General features: G+C 40.6%; 2 protein-coding genes across 5 annotated transcripts in view; both read right to left on the bottom strand.

Moving 5' to 3' along the window:
- Positions 1 to 8817, bottom strand: part of diras1b (DIRAS family, GTP-binding RAS-like 1b) — a 17847-nt gene extending 9030 nt beyond the window's left edge. Inside the window, exon 1 of the mRNA XM_088002566.1 lies at positions 8093 to 8817. The gene's annotated coding sequence lies outside the window, so the exon portion shown is untranslated. The remainder of the gene's footprint in view (positions 1 to 8092) is intronic.
- Positions 8818 to 10958: 2141 nt separating this feature from the next.
- Positions 10959 to 20877, bottom strand: LOC106905360 (receptor expression-enhancing protein 5). Of its 4 annotated transcripts, none has more exons than XM_014970162.2 (6): positions 20750 to 20877; positions 20529 to 20661; positions 16270 to 16366; positions 15567 to 15705; positions 14548 to 14716; positions 10959 to 11753 (listed from the first exon to the last, which is right to left on the bottom strand). In XM_014970162.2, exons 2-6 carry the CDS (start codon positions 20641 to 20643, stop codon positions 11716 to 11718), a joined length of 558 nt encoding a protein of 185 aa, XP_014825648.1. In that variant the 5' UTR covers positions 20644 to 20661; positions 20750 to 20877; the 3' UTR covers positions 10959 to 11715. The 4 variants fall into 4 exon arrangements, with proteins under 4 accessions (XP_014825648.1, XP_014825649.1, XP_014825646.1 ...); XM_014970163.2 differs by having other exon boundaries at positions 16270 to 16363; XM_014970160.2 differs by lacking the exon at positions 10959 to 11753 and adding an exon at positions 11902 to 13860.
- Positions 20878 to 21137: the final 260 nt, after the last annotated feature.

The raw sequence follows: 21137 nt of genomic DNA, 5'->3' as shown, positions 1-21137 counted from the left end.
AATGAAATGGCACTAACAAACTCAAACAACTTCCTGAAAGGGAAAAACTTAAGGCTTAGAGTATTAATTAAGAAATATTGATGTAGACTCTCAGGCAACCAGGACACAACTAAAGTCAGATCAGCTTTTGTTGATAAATCTGTCTTGGCTTTTCATCACCATCCTAAAACCTGCATGTTGGCTTAACTGGGTTCCAGTAAATTACCCTTGTGACTGTGTCTAAGTGTGTGTTGTCTCTTGTCATGGACAGGTAAACCAGTTCAACGAGAGATCCTTTGGTTTGTTGTATTTCCTCCTAACTCATGTAAAACACTTTGAGTTGCCTTGCTGCTGCTGAAAATGTGCTACATAAATAAAATTACCTTCCCTTAGCTTTAGGTGATAAGAGCTACAGCGAATTCATCCGTGGTTAAAGTCACATCCCTTACGCTCAGCAGAGGCAAAAAACAAGTCAACTCGACTTGCTCATGCTTTAACAGTGGCGGTAAAACGGTGAATATGAAAGTATAAATTCCGCTATAATCGAGATTTTTTTTTACTATAAAACTAGACACAGGCTTTAGGAACTACACAACTGAGTAGTTATGTAGTTCTACTCAGTAGAGCACAATATAGCTCTATTGATAGCTCTATTGATAGCTCTATTGATAGCAATAGAGCTGATAGCATTCTTGTTTTCAGACTTATAAAAAACACAATGTAAGTTTCAGTATTTTCACTTAAGTTTACATTTTACATGATGCTTAAATTCTATTACTTTTAAATGCAATTCTTGTTTTTATTATAGTGTCTTTGCTTTCTGATGAAGCCGATTGAATCATTTTACACTTGAACGCCTTGCTTCGCCCAGCTGTGGATCTCAAAAATGTTCACATGTTCCTTTGCATCCTCGTCTTTCTCCTGCCACCTGAGCATCCTCTTGCTTTTCCTTTGCTCTCCCTCGCCCCCCTGGTCTCCATGCAGTTGGATCAATGAACTCGGGGTTTTAATCGATGAAAGCGTGCTTCTCCAGGCCCCGCCGGTCCGTCATCCTGCCTCTCCGTTTTATTTTGAGCCACAGACTTCAGCTTCAGCTCATCAAAGCCATCCTCCGCTCTCCTACCCTCCTCTCTCACCTGAGCTAAAATTAGCCACCTCTCTTCTCCTCCGTCAGCAGCCATAGCTACACACACACACACACACACACGCACAGGTGCGTCCTCACAGGTGACACACATACTGTACTTCCACTCGTTCACCGTTTGTCCTTGACATGGAGCCGCTGAGATTGATGGCGCTCCTCCCCAACTCGAGCCGTCTCGCCGCATTTCGCCTCCTCTCCTCTTGTTTTATTTGAAACGAGAGGACTGCAGTTCCCTAATGAATTAATGGTACGCTTTAAAATGCATCTGTGGCAGCGCAGCCAGACTCCATTAGTGGATAACATTGGCACAGAGCGAGCGGGTCCCTCTTCACTGCAGATGCAGTGCAGGCTTCTCTGATTTACTTCACAGAGAGCGCAAAGAAATGTCACCTTTGGCAAAAAATAAAAAAAATATAACTAAAATATGCACATAATTTGGCTCAGAAGAGCCAGTTCCACCGCAGCATGAAAGAGGCGCATTAACCAACATCAAACACAATGCCATTCAACAGATCAAGAGCGCGATTAAATAGACACCCACAAAGCGGTCCCACGGTTTCTGTCAGTGAAAGGGTTTTAATCAGGGCGCTCATACTGGAATGCTGTGGATAGATACATGGCTATTTGGTGATGAGTGTTTTACAGGATCAACAGATTATCAGCTGAAACGTTAGGCCCTCTTCTGGTGTGTGCACGTGCGTGTGTGTGTTTGTGTGTGTGTGTGTGTGTGTGTGTGTCCAGAGAAGAAATTGTTCGGCACAATGTCCAAAAGCTGCAAAAAGTTTTGATCTGTGTGCATCTGTGCAGTGAAGCAGCGAACTCCCTGTTCCCTGTTCAGACTGGCTCGGTTTTTATTCAAGTGCGTGCGTGCGTGTGTGTGTGTGTGTGTGTGTGTGTGTGCATTCGATTGCAATCAGCATTTTTTAGCTTGGTAATTTTAAGACTCAGGGCTATTTTTTGATTTGGTTTGAACGGTCTGTGGAGATTCAATTCATAAAATACATTTAGATTTTAGACGCAGTCACGCCTCACTGCTCTCGCTCGCTTATCATTTGTATTGACTTTAAAATAAGGTTTACACGTGTGAAAATATGTATTTTTTATGTTTCCTGCAACAACCATAGAGCCGTTTCTCTCCATTTTCAGTTTGTCTGCAGATGTAAAAAGGAGATTTATTTATTTTTTGTTTTAGATGTGGAGCTATGTTGGACAGCCGTGACTGTCGTCTTTCTTTCTTTTTGAGGAAAATATAGAAGGTTTCTCAAAACTGAAAGAGCTTCAGGCCATTTAAATACATGCAAACTGAGCCGTGATACAAGCAGAAAGGTTTCAGACAGTGAATCGTGCCTAGGGGAAGACACTACTTTGGCCCTCTACCAAAAAACACTATATTTGAGTAGATAATCTACATGCCCTGTATTATTTCTGCCATATTTTACTGACTCTGTAACATGGTCACATAGAGGCCTGGTATAGCTGTAATGACAATTTGCTTTTTCATGTTTTTTTCTAGCCATTAATTCTAATAGTTGTTGTTTTAAACCAAAACCTTACTGAAAATATTTACAATAAACCTTCTAGAAAGGACTAATACAAGCACAGTTTCTTAAAAACCTCCATTTTTAAATGGACAAGAATGAAAAACATCGAAGGTGTTGTGTATTGAACGCTCAGTCTAATCCACATTAGGAAATGTTTTCTTAATGTTTTTCGCTGTGTAATGGAAACAAGACACGTTCTCGAATAACTCAGCGCATTTATTTAACGTAGTACATCAAGTACAACTATCCGGACGAGCGCCAGGCAGTTTTACTTTAATATCGTCATCCTTTCTTACTCTTCCTACCGTCTCTCACTCATTCTTGTCAGCGGATCCACCTAATGGCGTGGAGTAGTATTACACAACACAACAGGCTGCAAACAGGAAGCTCTGATCAGACACCAACCTCGGCATCGTCAACCATATTTTCTTACAGCGCTTATACACTTTGCCCACCACCAGGGGGCAGCCATTCCCTCTCAAAACTCATTCAAGGGTGCAGATTTATGTGGCACCCCTACGATCCCCCGTTAAAATGGCACCTGTGCCATCTGGCTTCAGCCACCAACACGCCGTCGAGACGAGCAAAGCACAGAAAACAAGTTCTTCCACATATAAACCTTGTCAAAGCGCATTCAGCACGGTTATAAATACACTTGTGTTAAATGCCAGCTAGCTTTTAAACCGCTGCATGCGTTGAACGGCCCTTTCCACAACACTCTATAATCATCACTGCTCCCAAAAAACGTAATAAGTGTTTACAGGAACGCTGATTTCTGCTGGCATCTGCACATCTCTGCTGTTCTGCTGTTTACTGAAAATAGTCTGTCTTTGTACGTTTTTAAATAAACTCAAATGCACCTTCCTTTTCACTGGAGTGCACTATTTTTTCCACAACAGTACTTATGTTGACATGCGTTGAAAAGCATGCAATACGTTCCTGTGTACTCTCGTGTGAGCCTACTTTCCTCGCCGTTGCAGAGAAAGTTTCCGAATGTGGGACAGTGAAACGATATTTCTGTTCCGTTCGACACTAAACACAGAGTTACTCACCGCATTACATAACAAGCACCGCATTGCATTACCGAAATGACTCAACTGATGTGAAGCCAGATGAAAATTATGAGCAAGACCCTGGCTTTGGTCTGTGTCAATCCACTGTAAAGTCTGACATTTTCGTGGAGCATATCCGCCTCACGATATAAGACACTGAGGCGCTGTTGGCTTAGGAGCTAATTACTGAGCTTAACCTACGCTGCACTGCTTGGAGTTGACCCAATTCCCAGGAATTAAGTTACCAACAGTCTTTGGGTTATGGGCCGTCTGGATCCAAAACTTTCTGACACGGAAACAGTCAGTAAAAGTCACATTATTACTGACAAAATCAGTTTTAAGTGACTGATTATCTAAGATCTGGCCAGTAATTTGATACAGCATCACATAAAATGTCAGATTTCCCTCTCTTAAATGTGTGCTGGATGGCTGTTTATGTCAACTTTTAGCTGAAAACTGAAAATACATGCAATTTTCACCTTATCTGTCAGATTTCCACTCTGACTTGCTTTGCTCTAAATAAAACTGGAGGCATACGGCTCCTGTGGGCCTTCTGTATTAAACTTTACTAGGAAACGTTTGACAGATTGATACCTGGAATGCTGCAACCTCAGTCATGCTGGTTCTGTGCAGCAGTAGTTGGTGTCAGAGTGTGTATTAGTTTGGAGTATTAGTGGTACCTCGGGATCCCCAGGCTGCTCCTTCTGCTCTCTCCATATGATCCTGCTAATCCCTCAGCCCGTCATCTGGGACGCACACAGACAGAAGTCTGGCTAATAGCAACGGCAAAATGTGCTTGATTTATTCACTTGGGCTTTTTAAAAATAGTTGTTTTGCATCATTGTCCTATGCAAGTCCAAGACTGCGTACTCTTGAGGCTCTGGCACAAGCAACGCTGCTGGTGGGTGCTTGGGAAACACCCCTGGAGTGCCGGATGAAGAGCAGGTTTGAAGGTCTGGATTGATCCTATTGACCTGCTAAACAAAGATCAGTGGATAACAGAAAGCCAGTTGATCTCTGTAAGGTTGAATAAGGTCAGGAAAAGGTAATCCCACAGCTCCCAGTCCAAATACAAGCTACCTGCTACCGCTATTTTTTTTATTAAGATGTTTAAAATACTTATATTTCACAAGTGGAAAGTGCTGGATCAGACAATTAGACAATGGTGTGGATGGGAGTCAAATTACAAACTTGAGGGTTTGCAATTTTTCATGCAAGAAAATCCCCCACAAAATCATGTGGAAGGATAACCTATTGATATTTCCTACAGTATTTTTTTGCAGGATACATGGATGGTCATGATCAAACTTCACTTCATCTGGTCCCTCTGGACCACTAAAAACATGGACATGTGTTTTAAATTATTATTATTCGTAGTATTATCATAAACAATTTGAAGTTTAAAGTATAAAGCAACGATGGCCGTAGCATTTTTAAATAGTCAGATTTACAGTTTGAGACAGTTTGAACAGCGGTTCGTGTCAGTCCGCTGATAAAACACGACATGCGAGAGAGCAGTTCCTGGATTTTGGATGAACATAAACATACTTCTAAGGCAAGTTGTGGATATTTTCCTTTTACCTTAGAAAGGAAAGGATTTTTTTGCATCAGAAACCCAGGAACTGGACTCTCATGTGTCATGTTTCAGCTTTTATCTGGCAGAATCACAGTACACAAACTTTAATATATTTAATTTAGCTCGCAGGAGACAAGTAAACACAAACAGTTCATTCTAGCTGTCAAACGAAGGGAAATGATGCGCAGTTTTTAAATTTTTTGTATTTCACAAAAAGTTTAAAGCTCCCCTTAGTAAGTGCCTTTGTAGTGCCGTCTTTTACTACATTTTATTATTTTGTTATATATCTTTCGCATCCACCAGATTTGTGCATCTAAACCCTCAAATATTTTCAGGTTATTTTCACCTTCTAACAGGTTTTCTTCCAGGATTGTCCTGTGTTCACCTCCATCCCACTTCACATCGACTCTGACCAAAAACATGCATCCCCACAGCATGATGCTGCCACCACCGCCTCGACATAGCAACTAGGCTAAAAACTATAACCTTTGGTCCCATTACCAGAGCTCCTTCTCCCCCTGCACACAGATTTCTTATTTGCAGATTTGGAGGGTCCTCAACTAATGGTCGACTCGATGACGTTCCACCATCTCATCCCTGTCCTGTCTGCTGCATTCTTTGAAGCAGCAGCTGATGTCACATTGAACACACGGGGTGACTTTTGTTAGGTTTAATTTTGGGTATCAGATTCAAGGGGTGCAGATGCAGATTTTCATTTGTACAGTCGTTTTAAAAGCCGTGCATCATTTTCCTACTGTTTTATAATTTTGCACTGCTTTGAGCTGGTTTGTCACATTGAATCCAAATAAAACCGTCATGTCCAAATGTTTTTGCATCCTGGCCCAGAATCCTGAAGTTGAAAGTACTGAAAGAGCTACATTGTTTTTACAACTTCAAAAACTAAATAGTATTGTTAATTTTCTTCTTATCTGCAGCAATAAATTAAACTACGGTACAACATTAAAAGGTGGTCATTTTCCTAATTTGGACGTAATTCGTTTTGGCTTATTTGGTCTAGAAAATTTTGAATCTATTCCCAGCAAAAAAAGGAGAAAAACTTTAATAGAAGAATTAATGTACTCTATTTTTAATTTTTAGTAAGACGTCGCTGGATGTTTATTGCCCTACTTACGATGAAATTACAGTAAAAATAAAAATATATTGTGCTTCTCTGGGAAGCACGATCTATAGTATATATAGGATTACATTTCTCATTGTAATCCTCATGTTAAAAAATTACAAGCCTGTCCACTGGAGGGCCAAATTTGCACCAACTCCCAGTCGGAGGCCACACAACATTGTTTAACCGGCCACACTTTGGACGTCCCTGAAATAAAATGTATAAAAAAACAAGTTCTTGATTATGACCTACCCTAGCAAAAAAAATAAAAAATGTTCAAAGGATAAAGCACTGATGTGACAGTATGTACCACCTTATATCAGCGTCATATAACTGTAGAAAATATCCAAATAACATCATCATCTAAAATCAGCCCACAACCAATCCCATCTTCAGCAGCATCGTCTTGCCTGTTACCATGTATTGAGTCATTTCTTCATCCAGCCTTAGCAGTAGAGGTGTATGTTGTTATGCAACGGTGCGGTGACTATTCCACGCACACACACACACACACACACACACACACACACACACACACACACACACACACACACACACACACACACACACACACACACACACACACGCAGACCTAAAACACTGTCCCATCACTTATCCTCCGACACGTTAAATAGAGTCTGCATCTCCACCACTCTCTGCAAAGCTTCACTCCCGGGATTTACTGCCATAAGTCTCCTCTTCATGTATGGATTCACACGACTGGCGTTGCTTACAGGAAGTTGAGTCACATATATGCGCACACACACATAGAGAGAGAGAGAGAGAGAGAGAGAGAGAGAGAGAGAGAGAGCGAGAGAGAGAGAGCGAGAGAGAGAGAGACCTAAATGATTCATAATTTCATTCTACATGTCCCGACGGCTCTCCTCTTCAGTCACGGCACCGAAAACAAACAGCGCATCGACTGTCGGAGGAGGAGGAGACACTTTAAAAAGCCCAGATCCAGATGGAGGATTAACCGTGACATTTGCCACACTCACACACACACACACGCACAAAAAAGGACGACTTTATGCGTCACGTCAGCGTCATATTTAGTGTATAGTCGTGCAAGTCGTCGTGCATCTTTCGCCGGGGCTGTAGACAGGAAAGGGTGGCAGAAGAGGGCTTGCCGTCAGTCCGCAGATTGGTGCGCAACGCCATTACAGACCACCCTACTCTGCTCGGTTCATTCATAAATACCAGAGGATCGCCATCTCACAGCGGTGCATCATTTGGAAGTCGCAGAAGCCCCCCCCCCCCCCTACCCCCACATCCCACCCTCCTCTGCCTCACTTTACTTCTCAAAGCCATGAAATAAACCTGACCAGTGTGTCGTTCCTAAACCCCCCACCATCCCTCACACTCCTCTCCCCTCCAATATGGCTGTGCGGGCATATGGGCAGCGGCGGCTATAGAATGAACACGATCGAGATTTCCGACTCGTGGTAGGACGTCGATGTGGAGGAGACAAAAAAAAAAACGAAAAAAAAAACAAAAAACCGACGGCGACGGTGTGAATACATCGGAGGAGAGCCGCGGGAGTCCTGGTGCGCACAAACGGCGAGCAGAAAAGCACCGCGGCTACAACAGCCACCAAATACCAACATCTAATATCTGCGCGTAAAAAAAGAAAAAAAAAGAAAAAAAGAAGAGGCGGCGAAGAGCGAGCAGCTCCCATACCTGGTCGTGATGGATCTTTAATGCGCACGGCTCCGCTTTAGGCTCGTCCTCGGTTCGGAGGGGTCAAACGCAAACGCCGAGAGCGTCTTAAAGCATATTTTTTTTACACGACTCATGTAGAGCTCATGTCGTCCGATTCCCAGCACCGCCGACACACTCACACTCTCTTCTCTCACACACACTCACGCACACACGGAGGAGCACGCACACGCAATCTCAGTCTCTCTGCCCCCCTCTCTCTTTCTCCAGCAGATAGGACGAGGGAGGTGCTATCCCCGCTCCCTAGTCTGTAGGCGAAAAAAAAAGGCAGTCAAGCAGAGGATTCATTCATATTCGTTGCAGATTTTTATTTAAAGTGTTAAGATATTTTCTACTAACATATTTCACCTGACCGGATGTAATATGAAGATGTTGGAGAGGTCCGACTTTGAGAATCTGTAGAGAGAGTTAAAGATCAAGGAAAATGTCCGAAGCTTGGAGATCATCACCAAAAATATATTGGGGCGGTAAAAATAAAAATAAAAATAAAAAAATGGCCAAGTACATTTTTCAAAAATAAAAGGAAATTTAATCATAGTTATCTTTCAATTGAAAAGTATTTTGTTTGACTTACATTTGTATTTTTCTTTTAAAAACTCAAACATGTACCGTGTAAATTTAAACACTGATCTTTCCTGCAAGTCATTTAAATACTATCCAGTTGTATAAATGTTCCTGAGAACTGCCTCACGTCTTTAAGTTATGATGTCGACATGTTCTGGTCCTGACCGGACTACATGAAGCCAAAACACAACCATCTGTGACCACAACACAACAATTATGTTCACATGAGTCATTAGTATTTCTTGTAGGCTGCATAAAGTACTTTGGTGTATTTCAAATTTATTCATAACTACTGATATGATACAAGTAAGTCTGACGCTGTAGAAACACCCCGTTTTCTTCAATCAATTGGAAATGGATTAGATTTATATATGATCTATTCAAAGTGCAATATTACACTACAGCATCGTTCTATATCATTCTGTTGCTCAACCTGTGGAAATGTAATTTCTTTCTAAAACAGTGATCTGGTTGGGGATGCTGGTCCAGTTGTTTCTGAAGAACGCTGTAAATACTGTATAACTTAGGAAGTTCTATTGGACCACTGGTGTGGATTTTAATTAAATCCATCTTATTCAAACTCAATGTGTCTTGAAAAAGGACCACTAGCACTCAAGAAAGTTTCTCTGGTGTAAGAAATTCTAGAAATTGAGTAGAAACCTCTTAGATCAAATGGTGAAAGGAAGTGTTTATTGTATGAAAATGTGATTAGAACTGAATGAAATGAAAAAAAAAAAATGTAGCTATAGATTTTATTAAATATATCCACAAAACTGCCGTGAAAGCAGATCAGCACCATGGATAGCGACATCTATTCATCTCCTAAGGCTCAAGGACTTCATGAATGCAGCACATTATACATATTAATAAGGTGAGAAAACACGCAGTGGAAAGAATTAATGATGTGATGACAGATCCAAACACGATGTACCAGGAAGTGAGCTGTCGGCTGAGTGACGACACTCAAACGCAACCGGAATACAAATTATTTACCCTGGCGTGTCCTGAATCTCCCTCCTGCCATCAGACAGATTTAAATGTTTCCTATCGTCTCTCTGGTGCTGAAACAAGGCCACGGACCTTTCCTCCCAGGCCCGGTTCTCTGGTCTGCCGGGTGGACGGAACAGCCTCCCTGTATGACTCACCAGCTCTGTACCTACTCCGCATTGAGTTTGTCTCCCTCTGTCGGCGAAAAGGGGAACTACCCGGGGTGTAAACTTTTTCTTCCATTTTCCACACTTAATTTGATGATTTTAGGTCTTCGGTGAAGCTGGATGACTTTTAGGAGTTTTTGCTTCACAGCTTTTCAGATACGTCAGATAAGTCGATACGGAGAAGAAATCTCATAAAGTTGTTTCTTTTTTGGTCATTTTCTAATAACAGGCATCTACTTCTGTGTACTTTTAGAGGATCGATATGTGCATTAGGATTTATCAGTTGAAAATTTATGGAGAAGGTTGACAAGTGAAAAAAAAACATTTTAAGTTAAACACTTCAATCTTTAGGCAGACTCCTACTGCATTTTGTAGGAAATGTTCATGATTCTCAGTCGTGTTTAGTCATATTTTAGTATAAATAAACAAGTTTAATAACATCACTGCAGCTATTCCTAGAGTAGTCTGCCTATAAATGTGGAACCTGCAAAAATAAGCAAATAGAAGGCTGGACTGACAGATGACCGACAACCTGATGCATCGATGGATAGACAAATGGATGGCCAGACTGACAGCTGGACATAGAAATGGATGAATGAGGACATAAACGGACTCAGGTGCTTGATTTCTGGAAGTACAAAACGTTATTCAGTCTCAACGTTTCTGTAAAAACTGGGAAATATTTCAAATTCCTTGTTTTCCAGACAGCGTCATACAGATTACCAAGCAGTTATTCGTTTCTGGGTATTTTTTCCCTCCACTAAATCAATTACGAGACTGAAAGCAAACACACCAAACACAAAGACATCCTCACAGAAACAACTTCCAGATGGGTGCCCTGCATTCCCTCTGGTGCCGACCGACCGTCCACCGTTTCTCAACATGTTACACCCAGCGCACAAACACAAACCGTCTTTCTTTTGAGGCCCCTCAACCATGAACGCAGGGCAAAGCAGAAATGAATGCATGGGCAGTTAGGTAGACTGAATGATAGGATACTAGATTTCCCACAACATGAGGAAAAAATACTGACATGGGAGGAAGAGTGGAATACCCAACACTGCTTTAAAAAAAGAAAGACGATTACAGGAAAGCAGCGGAGCATGAACTTTGTGAAATGGGATTTTATTAGGTCCAAATTACACAGTGTGGTACAGACATAGAATGAGGCAGACCAAGTGCGAAAGTAAAACCACACGCAGAGTTTCAGCTCATCGGTGTTCCAGTTTTATTTCTTTAAATCATCGAGAGAGAATAAATTAAGACATTTTAAAAGACAGAAGGTTTCCAGTTAATGTCAGAGCTTGGGAATGTTCCCAATATCTCAGACCGAGATCAGTCTGGCACATGAAGGAGAGAAAGGAGACAGATGACATGATTATCAACGCAACAGAAGGCGGTCTATAAATATATTTTAGGGCAACGAGCCTTTACACCAACAAGCAGAGAAGATCTTCAAAAGTTCCTGAGACGGTGTTGATTTACCACTGGGTTTATTTCCTAATCAAACCTCAATACGAATGTAGATCTACTTTAATTCCAAGCTTGAATGTAGTGTAATTTATTAGTCTTCTGCCCAAAAAATAATTATAATCACAGCTACCCACAAGTAAATCAAATGATTCTTCAATAAACGTCTTCATAACAGATCACAAAAGAAAAAAAGGTCACAGCTTCATTGACCGTCTTCAACGTACCGATAGCAGTAAACTGACGTCGATGCGCAATATTTTATTTGTTTTCACAGGAGGAAAGGCACGGACTCCACGAAGAGCAGGGCGGTTAGTCATCCATCTTCACAAGAGGACCACGGAAAAAGGTGACGTTCACACACACTCACACACACTAGGTTTTCCTCTGTGCTTCTCACTTATCCTTGTCATGGCTGAAAGCTTGGTGGACAGCTAGAACAAAAAGAAAGAAAAATTGCAAGAGTTTACAGTCCACTGTGTAACATGTTAGTGTACAGTATACACATAAAAACATACATGTAAATAAGTCAACATCTCATTAACATTTCCTTATTCAATAATAAAAAAAAAGAGTCACTGATTCCTTTTCCTCCAAGAGTTTATTTTTCTTCATTTTCATTATTATGGATTACATCTTATAAGTAAAAAAACAAAGAAATTCAGTTTCAGAGAATCAGAACTTTACACAAGACCAATATAAAAGAAATATATATATATAAAATGTCAGCCTACTGGAAAGTAGGTCAAGGTACTGTGCTACAGGGGCGCTGCCAGACATTTTGGGCCCCATGACAAAAAAAAAAAAAAAGTTAAATTGGTCCCCCTTCCCGTGCAGCCGCTGGTACAATTTGAGTCTCTGACCCATCAAAAGTCATAATTCTAAAACCTCTTTGGTCCAATAGTGATGCTAGAACAATAATTACTGCTAGTGAATTTTACATGCAGTCTGCATACTGAAAGGTCTCTCCCCAACAGCAACACTCACAGGCAATGTGCAAAATATACATAAAGTAATCAAGACTTATATAAAAAAAAAGCTATATAGTTGCATTTTGTTCATAAAACTAATAAAAATGTTTTTTTTTCCCCCCATACGTGTTAAAGCCGTTACCATTTCATGACATTTTGCTATGAAAAAGATAATCTGTTAAAGATTGATTTCCTCCACCTCCGTCCAGGGCTATTGTTGCCATCTGCAGAAATGCACCGTTCGTCCCAAAAACAACCAATCAGAACCAGGAGGAGGGTCTTAGTGCTGTCAATCAACTTCATTCACTGCTAAATGTGCTAATGGCATATTAGCACATTTAGCAGGAAAACCTTTTGCCTGCCATCATTTGTAGCTATGCTAACTAAACTGAGCATTCAAAACAGGATATGCTAGCTACAGCATAGCAGAGCAAGGGGTGAGCAGCCACATGAGATTGTGATTGACAGCGCTAAAACCCACCTCCTGCCTCTGATTGGTTGTTTCTAGACAGCACTGGGAAAAGGCAGAGGAAATAAAATTTCTCACAGATCAAGTCTCGTACAATATGTTCACAACATATTGAGAGTTTTAACAAACGTGTAAAAAAATAAAAATAAAAATATTAAAGTTACATACTGCAGCTTTAATTTCACTTAACCGTGGCGGCCAATATCTGTACTTTAAGCGCAAGCTAAGGTAGGACTGTCCGGACTGGCTCCAGTTTGGACAGGAGGCTGTTTATTATCATTTTATAAATATTGTTTGAATTTCTGTCAGTAATAAATATATTGTTTTTGTTGTGGAATTGTAAATAGAGCAAAGAGACAGAGAAATCCCTACAGATTCCCAGGAATGATGCTAACTAGCTTGTCACTGAACACAGTGTTGTTCAAATTCTAACTATGCTACATGACTGATAATCTCACAGTCTACCCACCTCTCAAAGTAAAACTGGGTTACAAATTGACATGTTTTTTTTCCAACCTCTCTCTCTTTTTTGAAAACCTGACTATTATTTTTCTAGGCAGCATATTAACTACCACAATCCTTCTCATCTTCTACTAACTGCTGCTGAACACCGTCAAGCGTGCTAAGCAGGATCGAGCCATGTCGTGCAGATCCAGGGTGGAGTTCAGTGCAAACATGGATGGATGTGTGTTTTTTGGTCTGGGAGGGGTAACATTTAATGTTTACAACTAAAAACAATAAAACAGTACAATAGGATTAATTTGTTACTGACAGGAAACCCATTTCTTCCTATTTTTATATAGAAATAAAAGTATTTTGTGTGTGTGTGTGGGGGGGGGGGGGGATGATCTACTGCATTAATGCAGCGCGGCATGGAGGTGATCTGCCTCTGTGATGTAAAGGAAGCCCAACTCGGTGTAACAGCAACTTTCAGGTCGTCCACATTTCTGCCTCTGGTCTCTCCATTTTCCTCTCGATACGCCATAGATTCTCTTTGGGGTTTGGGTCTGGCAAGGCAAGTTTGCTGGCCAATCAAGCAGTGACACCATGGTCATTAAACCAGGTATGGGTCTTTATGGCTGATGGACCAGGTGCCAAGTTCTGCAGAAAAATGAAATCCGGATCATAAAAGTGGTCAGCAGGGCGAGGCATGAAGCTCTACAAAGTTCCCACAAGAAGGTTGCGTTGCTGTTGGACTTGATAAAGACACAGCAGACCACCACGGCTCCTCGAATCGTCACAGACTGTGGAAACTTCACAATGGACCTCGAGCAACTTGGATTTTGAGCTTCTCCACTGTTCCTCCAGAAACTGGTAGTTTGGTTTCCAAATGAAATGTAAAATTTTCTTTAACAGGAAAAGAGGACGTTGGACCACTGAGAAATGGTCCTGTCCCTTTTTCCTCCTTCGGACTTCGTCAGTCTCCCAAAAACTCTCAAACAGGCTTTTCTTCCGTCTTAAACTGTGGTTATCGTTTCTGCTTTAAACCGTTTTCCTTCCACTCAAGTTTCTATTAATATGCTTGGATAGAGTACTCTGAACAGGAAGCTTCTTCCTGTGGTTTACTCTGCCATCAATGAATGTTCGCTGGAAAGGGGTCAAATGTCTTTTTATTGGTCTTAATATAATTTTCTGAGAAACTGAAATATGGATTCTGTTTATAACAATCTTAACAGACAAACCCATTGTGTAAAGCTCTATATAACAACTATTAAAATAAATCACCTTTGATGGCATTATAATTTATCGAGACGTGGTAGCAGCATGTGTGAGTGATTAGTAACTCACCCTCCTTTGTCACGGTGTCCTTGAGGTCCTTGGCCTTGGAACTTAGATCACTGACGATGTTGTCCATGACGTTCTGGTGTTTCAGGAAGTAAGGCCGGATCACCCGGGTGTACAACATGTCGGAGCCATTCCACTTCACCGGAGACATACACCAGATCAGGAACGTACACTGTGGAGACGGCAGAACAGATCTCAGAAAAACCGTAGCCTTTCCTCTGTCTGCTTTTTTTTCCCCTCCCCCACAACAGATTTAGTTCCTAAAAGTGCTTTTATACAAACTATCCACAAGAGGGCAGCGTTTGCAAACTTTGTACTTGGCATCTTCTCCATCAACCTCAACAGCAGAATTCAGACTTGCATATTCAGGAAGTTGGTGAACGTTTCTACTAAAGTTTTGAACTTTGTAGAAAGTCCTGAAGCTGTTCTCTCCGAGATGAAGGTAGATAAGAATCAATTGTTTACTTATTTCAAGGAACTGATAAATTAGAACACATTTTAAAATAAGACTAAGACCATATAAATCAGAATATTTTAATTATACAATCCCACACACCTCTAAACAATGTTTTCGAAGTTACAGTTTCCATAGCGACATGGGATTAACAGTCTTAGAAATTCCAGAACAAGAAGGAATTACCTTTAATCTGTGAAAATTAAAAGGAGTTCTGCAAAATAATCCTCTCAATGAGCTCAAGAGCTAATAGTAAAGCGTTACTCTGTACTGTAAAAAGGGAATACAACCCTGAATTTCTCATTAAAAAAAATGCTGCTGGAACATGTGTCCAAGGGTTTGCTTACCTTTAAGGTTTATTAAATTGCATTGTTTATCGTCTGTTCGGAAAATAGCATCTCTCTGTTTATTGATTCCAGAAATTAGATGCCCCCCCCCCCCAACAATAAGGGCTCAAAAATAGCTAATGCTTCACACTTTCTAACAGAACAAAGGTTGTGACCTCAGAGCGCAGCTCACAAATCCACGTGTGCGTTTTATGTGAGAGACATGACATGCATCGACTTACTTTCCCAGCATAGTAAAAGGGGAACCAGGAGAGGAAGATGTCAGAGAAGGCCTCGACAATGCTGAAAACGCCATAAACAACCCAGTAGGTGAGCCACTGGGTGTCGTCGTCCTTGTTTGTGCTCTCAATGGCCTTGATGCTGAGGAAACAGAAGAAAAACAGGGAGATGCTTCTAACCCCGTATGTGGTACTTTTTATACAAACCCACGAGATTTACATGGTGAAAAGCTTAGTGAAGTGCTGCAAATGAATATATAAAGTAACACTTTCAGCTGTAAACCCAGCTGGTCTATTGTCAGGAAGTGCTATAGTTATGTTGCAAGTTGAATTTATCCTTACATTTCTAGTCATTTTGATGCTTCTAACACTTTGACCTTTGGGATTTTGAGTACTATCATGTGTCTCAGGTGTGGGCGTCGACTGCAGCGAAACTCGACAAACGGGCTGAATACATTATTGGCATACAAAGCATGAATTCATGAAAATGGAATTAAAAAGTCAACAAGTCATGCATTTCTTACAGTTCTTTCAGATATAAACACTGTGCACAGATACAATGTGAGCCAAACAGGAAAGGTCTGTTTTACAACCAAACATTAGGACAAGCAAAACATTTGGACGGGCTTTATTTATGAAGAGAAGAATCTGTAAAAGCTAGTGGTGCGCCGCTCTGACACGAACGTGAAGCTGACGGTATACGTACGAGAAATATGCTGGGTAGACGAATCCAATCAGGTTGCAGAGCAGCGAGGCTCCGTATCCAAACAGGAGGTAGAGCACGATGAAACACAAAGCAACTGCTAAATGAGAAAGATGAGAGCATAGGGCGGGGCATGAGGGAGGAGAGGATATCCAGTTATAATACAAACACTGTGAAAAAGTATCATCACGGGACGGGAGACCAACAGAAACCAGGACCGAACTAAAGCGAAAACACAAAACGTCTACCGCTCTTTTCAAAGCTCACCGATGTCCGACTCTGCATCCAAAATATAAGCAATCTGTGTTCGAAGAAAATTTCAAGGCAGTGGGCTTTTAAAAGTTACATTTATTATTTTTAATCAGCAATTCAAATTCTAATCATTTTAGCAGAAAATGCTGTGTTCTTCTGGACTGCTTTATAGTTTCATGTCTCTACAATGCGGCATGTAAAATTAAACATCTCACGATGGGCTCATACCACAGTGACATATTCAAACCTAAAACCTTGTGTCTAATTATAAACGTCGAGGTAAAACTGTCATTAAAAGTACAATTACATATAAAAACCTCCAAGATACTTCTCTATCATAACTGGCTGGTTTCTCCAATGGTGCCTCATCTTATGCTTGCGATTGTTATGATTTAAAACGATGCTTTTATTTTGATACTTCTAAATAAATCTAGAACTAAAACTGCCTGGTCTATTAAAAAAAAAAACAAACAAACAACCAAACATGTTCGTAACGCCACACGTCTCATGTTTATGGCTCAGAAGCCATAAACACGAGACGCAGCCTCCTAGTTATAAATGGCTCTGATCCGATTGGCTGCTCTTTACATCTCATTTGTTTGTTGCAGTTCATAAACAAATATCTACACAAATACCAGGATGAACATCTTTGTGACAAAGATGAAGCCCAAAACAAAGGGTGGAAAGTCAGAACTCCGGTCTACAGGAACCAAACAGATTTATTCAGTGAAAAAAAAGCAGCTGGAGTTTTTTTTGTTGTTGTTGATGTTCATGAGAAAAAGCAGAAACATTTACACAGCCTTGTGGAATGAGTCAATTCGGTTGGACTTTATCTCGGTTTATTCATACGGCATCGATTCACAGCAAATGCCATCTTCATCCGTCGTATAAACATTTTTCTCGCAGGGTCGTAAGGGGGATGGTGTAATTTGTTTTTCTCTTTTGCCTTTTTGGTTCACTCACTGTTTTAGGAATGCAAAGTCCAACAAAAAGTAATTTGTGCCAGCTTTGAGGCATTTCATCAAATTGGGCAAAGGACTGAGTTTTACTCTGAGCCATTTTTAGCAGATAACCAGGAAGGAATGCATCTGCAGTCAAGCAAGGCAGCTCCATTTTATTGCTCTGACTTTTCTGACTTTGCCTGGACGGAAAGTCCTGGACTTGGCAATAATGGCAGCCTTTCAGAAATTATTGAGTTAAGCAAGTCTGCATTCTCAGGGTACAAATGGAAAAGCTACAGTGTCCTGCAGTTCTTTATAAATGCGTATCAGAACAAAACAATTAAGTTATTAGTGGGACTTTGAGAAACACCCTTGCTTTAGAGGATACACACTGATGTTTAAAATGGTGAACTGGACTGCTGCATTTTTCTTTCCAAAGTTAGTGGGTGTGGTTTTCAGTGTGTCGATTTGTGTGCAATAGTCCAGAAACTACGGCATCAAGACATATTCTGAACAGTCTCGATTATGGATCTCGGAATTTGGAAATGGCTCAAATTTGTCGAGTGGTCAAAGCTTTACAAAAACTCGTAGATCAGATATTGGGCACACAAATTGGTACATCTTTCATTAAACCTTAAATTTAGATTAAGATCTTAAACGACAGAGAAATTTGCAGCTCAGCAAAACAACAACAAAAAATAGGCCCAACCCCAAAATGACGGTTTAAAACAAGCTATAAAAACATGAAGTTGGAAAAAAAAGGGGACCAACTGTCAAACATTTGGCTGCAGACTCAGTAGAGAAGACTCTCAGTACATTTATCTTCACACCTCTAATTACTAAAGTGAAGAAGCAGTGCTTCACTGCTTTCTAATATCTTTTTCTTCTGATTGGACACGATGAAGGGGAAAATACTATAGCAGGACAGAAGCTAAGAAGATATCAGTCCTTATCAGTGTCCATGTCATAAGTCCAAAGTGTTCCCAGTGTATCGAGTGAAAGATCTCACAGCTCAACAGGGAAGCCAATGAGGCATTTCTGCTAGCAGGACAAAACACAGTGCCACTCAGCTGTATTTTATCCTTTTCTAAACAAAGGTTAGTGACAAGCCGAGAGTACAATGATGATTGTTTTATAAGCCAGTTAGGTGAGAGCTATGGAAGAAACTCATGTGAATTTATATCTTTATCAGTAACACATTCCTGGAATGCTATAACCACCAAGTTAGAGTAAAAAGGCCATAAAGGGCTGAATATAATCTGAAATAGATGAATAGGTAAAGAATGTGAAATAAAATAAATCCATCAAGCCTGATGGAGCGTAGCACTGTGGCTCTAGCTTAGCATGCATGTCACAGAAGGCTTCCTAAAAGCTATTTTACCGTTTTTGAGTCACAATATAAATCTGCCATTTAGCAACTAAACTGAAAAAAATAAAAAATCCTCTTAAAATCGTTTGTGTTATATGATCACAAAGCAATTGTACTATAACGGTTTCCTGAACTCTCGCAACAATCATCCAACGTCATTTTACATATGCAGTGAAATCTTGCCCTAAGTGCGGCATTTAAATATTAATGCCATGTTTATCATAATGGTTTGCTTTAGATAAGAGCAACAGTTTATCATCTCTCATCTGGCCGCAGTAATTGATGATCTACAAGCCTTTACAGACATTTACTTAATGGAAAAGCGTTTATTGCCCGAGAGCAAAGTGTGAAAATGAAGTGATACAAAATGCAGCTGTTAGCCTGATATCATCAGATCTAATCCAGGTCCATTTCATCCTTTTTCACTCTGTCAATCCTAAAAAGGGATGTTGACAACTTAAAAGTGACAGATAAAATGACTGATTCCTGTAGCTCAAAACATTATTAAACATTTTAGTTCTGATGACACAGAAGTGCTTTAAATATGGCACAATTAGATGTTTAGAAACTCTTTATTTTAACTGTAAGGCTTGGTCTAGACATATTCAACACAAAGATGCAACAAATAGCTGGTTTTGAACAGCATATGACTTGGTTCTTCGTTATTAGGGAACATAAAGCAGCTCCGATAACCAACAAAGTGATTCAGTTGGAGTGCGGTCTGATTCTCACTTCCTGTTTCTTTGTGGCTACACGCGCACGCATGCCATGTGGTGAGCGCACCGACACAGATATAAAGTTCCTAAGATGGCAAAAATACTTTTATGTGCCCAATCTGGCTTTCATAAACAGATCATTGCCAACATGTGAGGTAATTGGGAAAAAATTTTCTGTACATGTGTAGTCTCTTAAGTAATTTTACTGTCCTAGAAGGGGTGTTGCTCCAGTTTGTACAATTACAAAACTAAATTTGCCAACATGCTTTAGACTTCTGTAGGAAATAATGCAATTTAACCTCTCATGCAACCTCTACAATTCAGATTAGCTAGGACTTCAAATCTGGCTATTTGAATTCATACCTGTGCACTTTTTTTGTGAACTCCCACCTTATTTGATAATATTTGAATAAAACTGGTGGCTCTGAATGTAGGTCATGCTGGCAGACACGTTTCCTGCAGCTGCAGACAAAGAACTCGACTATGGTGTCTGGTGGGCATAATATATTGACTTCTGCTGTGCATATTGATTCAATGGAGCTCTGTCAAAACACAACTCCCAGAAAGCTAATGGGTGGAGGAGCTTGTAGCTGAATGTCATCCCAGGATATCCCCTTCCATTTCTGCCCTGCAGTTGGTATTTTAGGACGGATAAAAATACCCCTGCGGCCAGCTGTTAGAGCATTAGGGACATTGCCAGCAGTTTAAATGCAATATTTAGATTGAAAGGTTTTAGAAGCATAATTATACAATATGATTGAAAGATTGAACTTTGGAATAAAAGACTGAGGAGGGGCAATAAAGCAAGTTAGTCACTAGTGTCGGCCGCCTGTTGCAGCTGGAGAGGCGAATTATCAGCTGAATTAGATAACAGTGGCCTTTACTGGGCAGTGCTGTTCGAAAAGCAAACTCATTTACATGTTAGGTGTGTTAAAAGGCGTCGGTAAAGCTCAGGCGTCAGTTTTCTTCAGTAGGAAAACGTACCCAAAGTGATATGTTCCCTCTTCACCCCAGTTTTTCGTTCCAGCACCGCCAACTGGTCCGTGACAAAGTTTTTCTCGTGGAGCAGCGACACAAAGCGATCTTTCAGCTGAGTCATTTTTGCCTTTCCTCGAGCCTGTGCACAACGGAGCAAACGAAGCAAATGTCACCAGGACCGATAGTTGACACTTTCTAAAGCAAGAAAATAAAGTGTTTTTACTGACCTTCGATTGTTAACGTGCTCGGAAAGTGGCAGAAAAAATGCCAACCGCCCGCTGGCTCCCCAGAGTGTTGCGAGGACGCAGAGGAGGCGGAGTTTGAAATCGCCCCGCTGACCAATCAGAACGCAGTTCCGAGTAACGTTCAGTGTATCAGTTGATGAAATCCAACGGTTTTTTTTTTTTTTTGTCTGCTGGCTCCTAAGGCAGATAATTAACCCTGCAGGATGCCGTCGGCCCCATCACGCAGAGGTGATGAATTATTTAATAAAGCAAGCCATCTAAGATAGATTAGAGATAAACTCATTGTCTAAGACACAAAGTTAGGGTTAGGGTTAGGGCAAAAACATGAATAAATTTAACAAAACTCAACATTTATTAATAATGTTCCCCT

The sequence above is a fragment of the Poecilia mexicana genome, unplaced genomic scaffold (genome assembly GCF_051168715.1).
Source record: "Poecilia mexicana isolate PSO_F unplaced genomic scaffold, ASM5116871v1 scaffold_22, whole genome shotgun sequence".
In the NCBI taxonomy this organism is placed as follows: domain Eukaryota; kingdom Metazoa; phylum Chordata; class Actinopteri; order Cyprinodontiformes; family Poeciliidae; genus Poecilia; species Poecilia mexicana.
The sequence above is the reverse complement of the archived record's forward strand: the minus strand, read 5'-3'. Positions and strand labels throughout refer to the sequence as shown.

Bases quoted from the DNA above. Each gene is read 5' to 3' on its own strand.
- LOC106905360 (XM_014970160.2), bottom strand. From the start codon at position 20,643: ATGACTCAGCTGAAAGATCGCTTTGTGTCGCTGCTCCACGAGAAAAAC. The intron at 16,367-20,528 runs GTACGTTTTCCT...TTTCTCATTTAG, and splicing joins GAGGGAACATATCACTTTGG to CAGTTGCTTTGTGTTTCATC. The intron at 13,861-14,547 runs GTGAGTTACTAA...ATTTTTCTGCAG, and splicing joins GGACACCGTGACAAAGGAGG to AACTTGGCACCTGGTCCATC.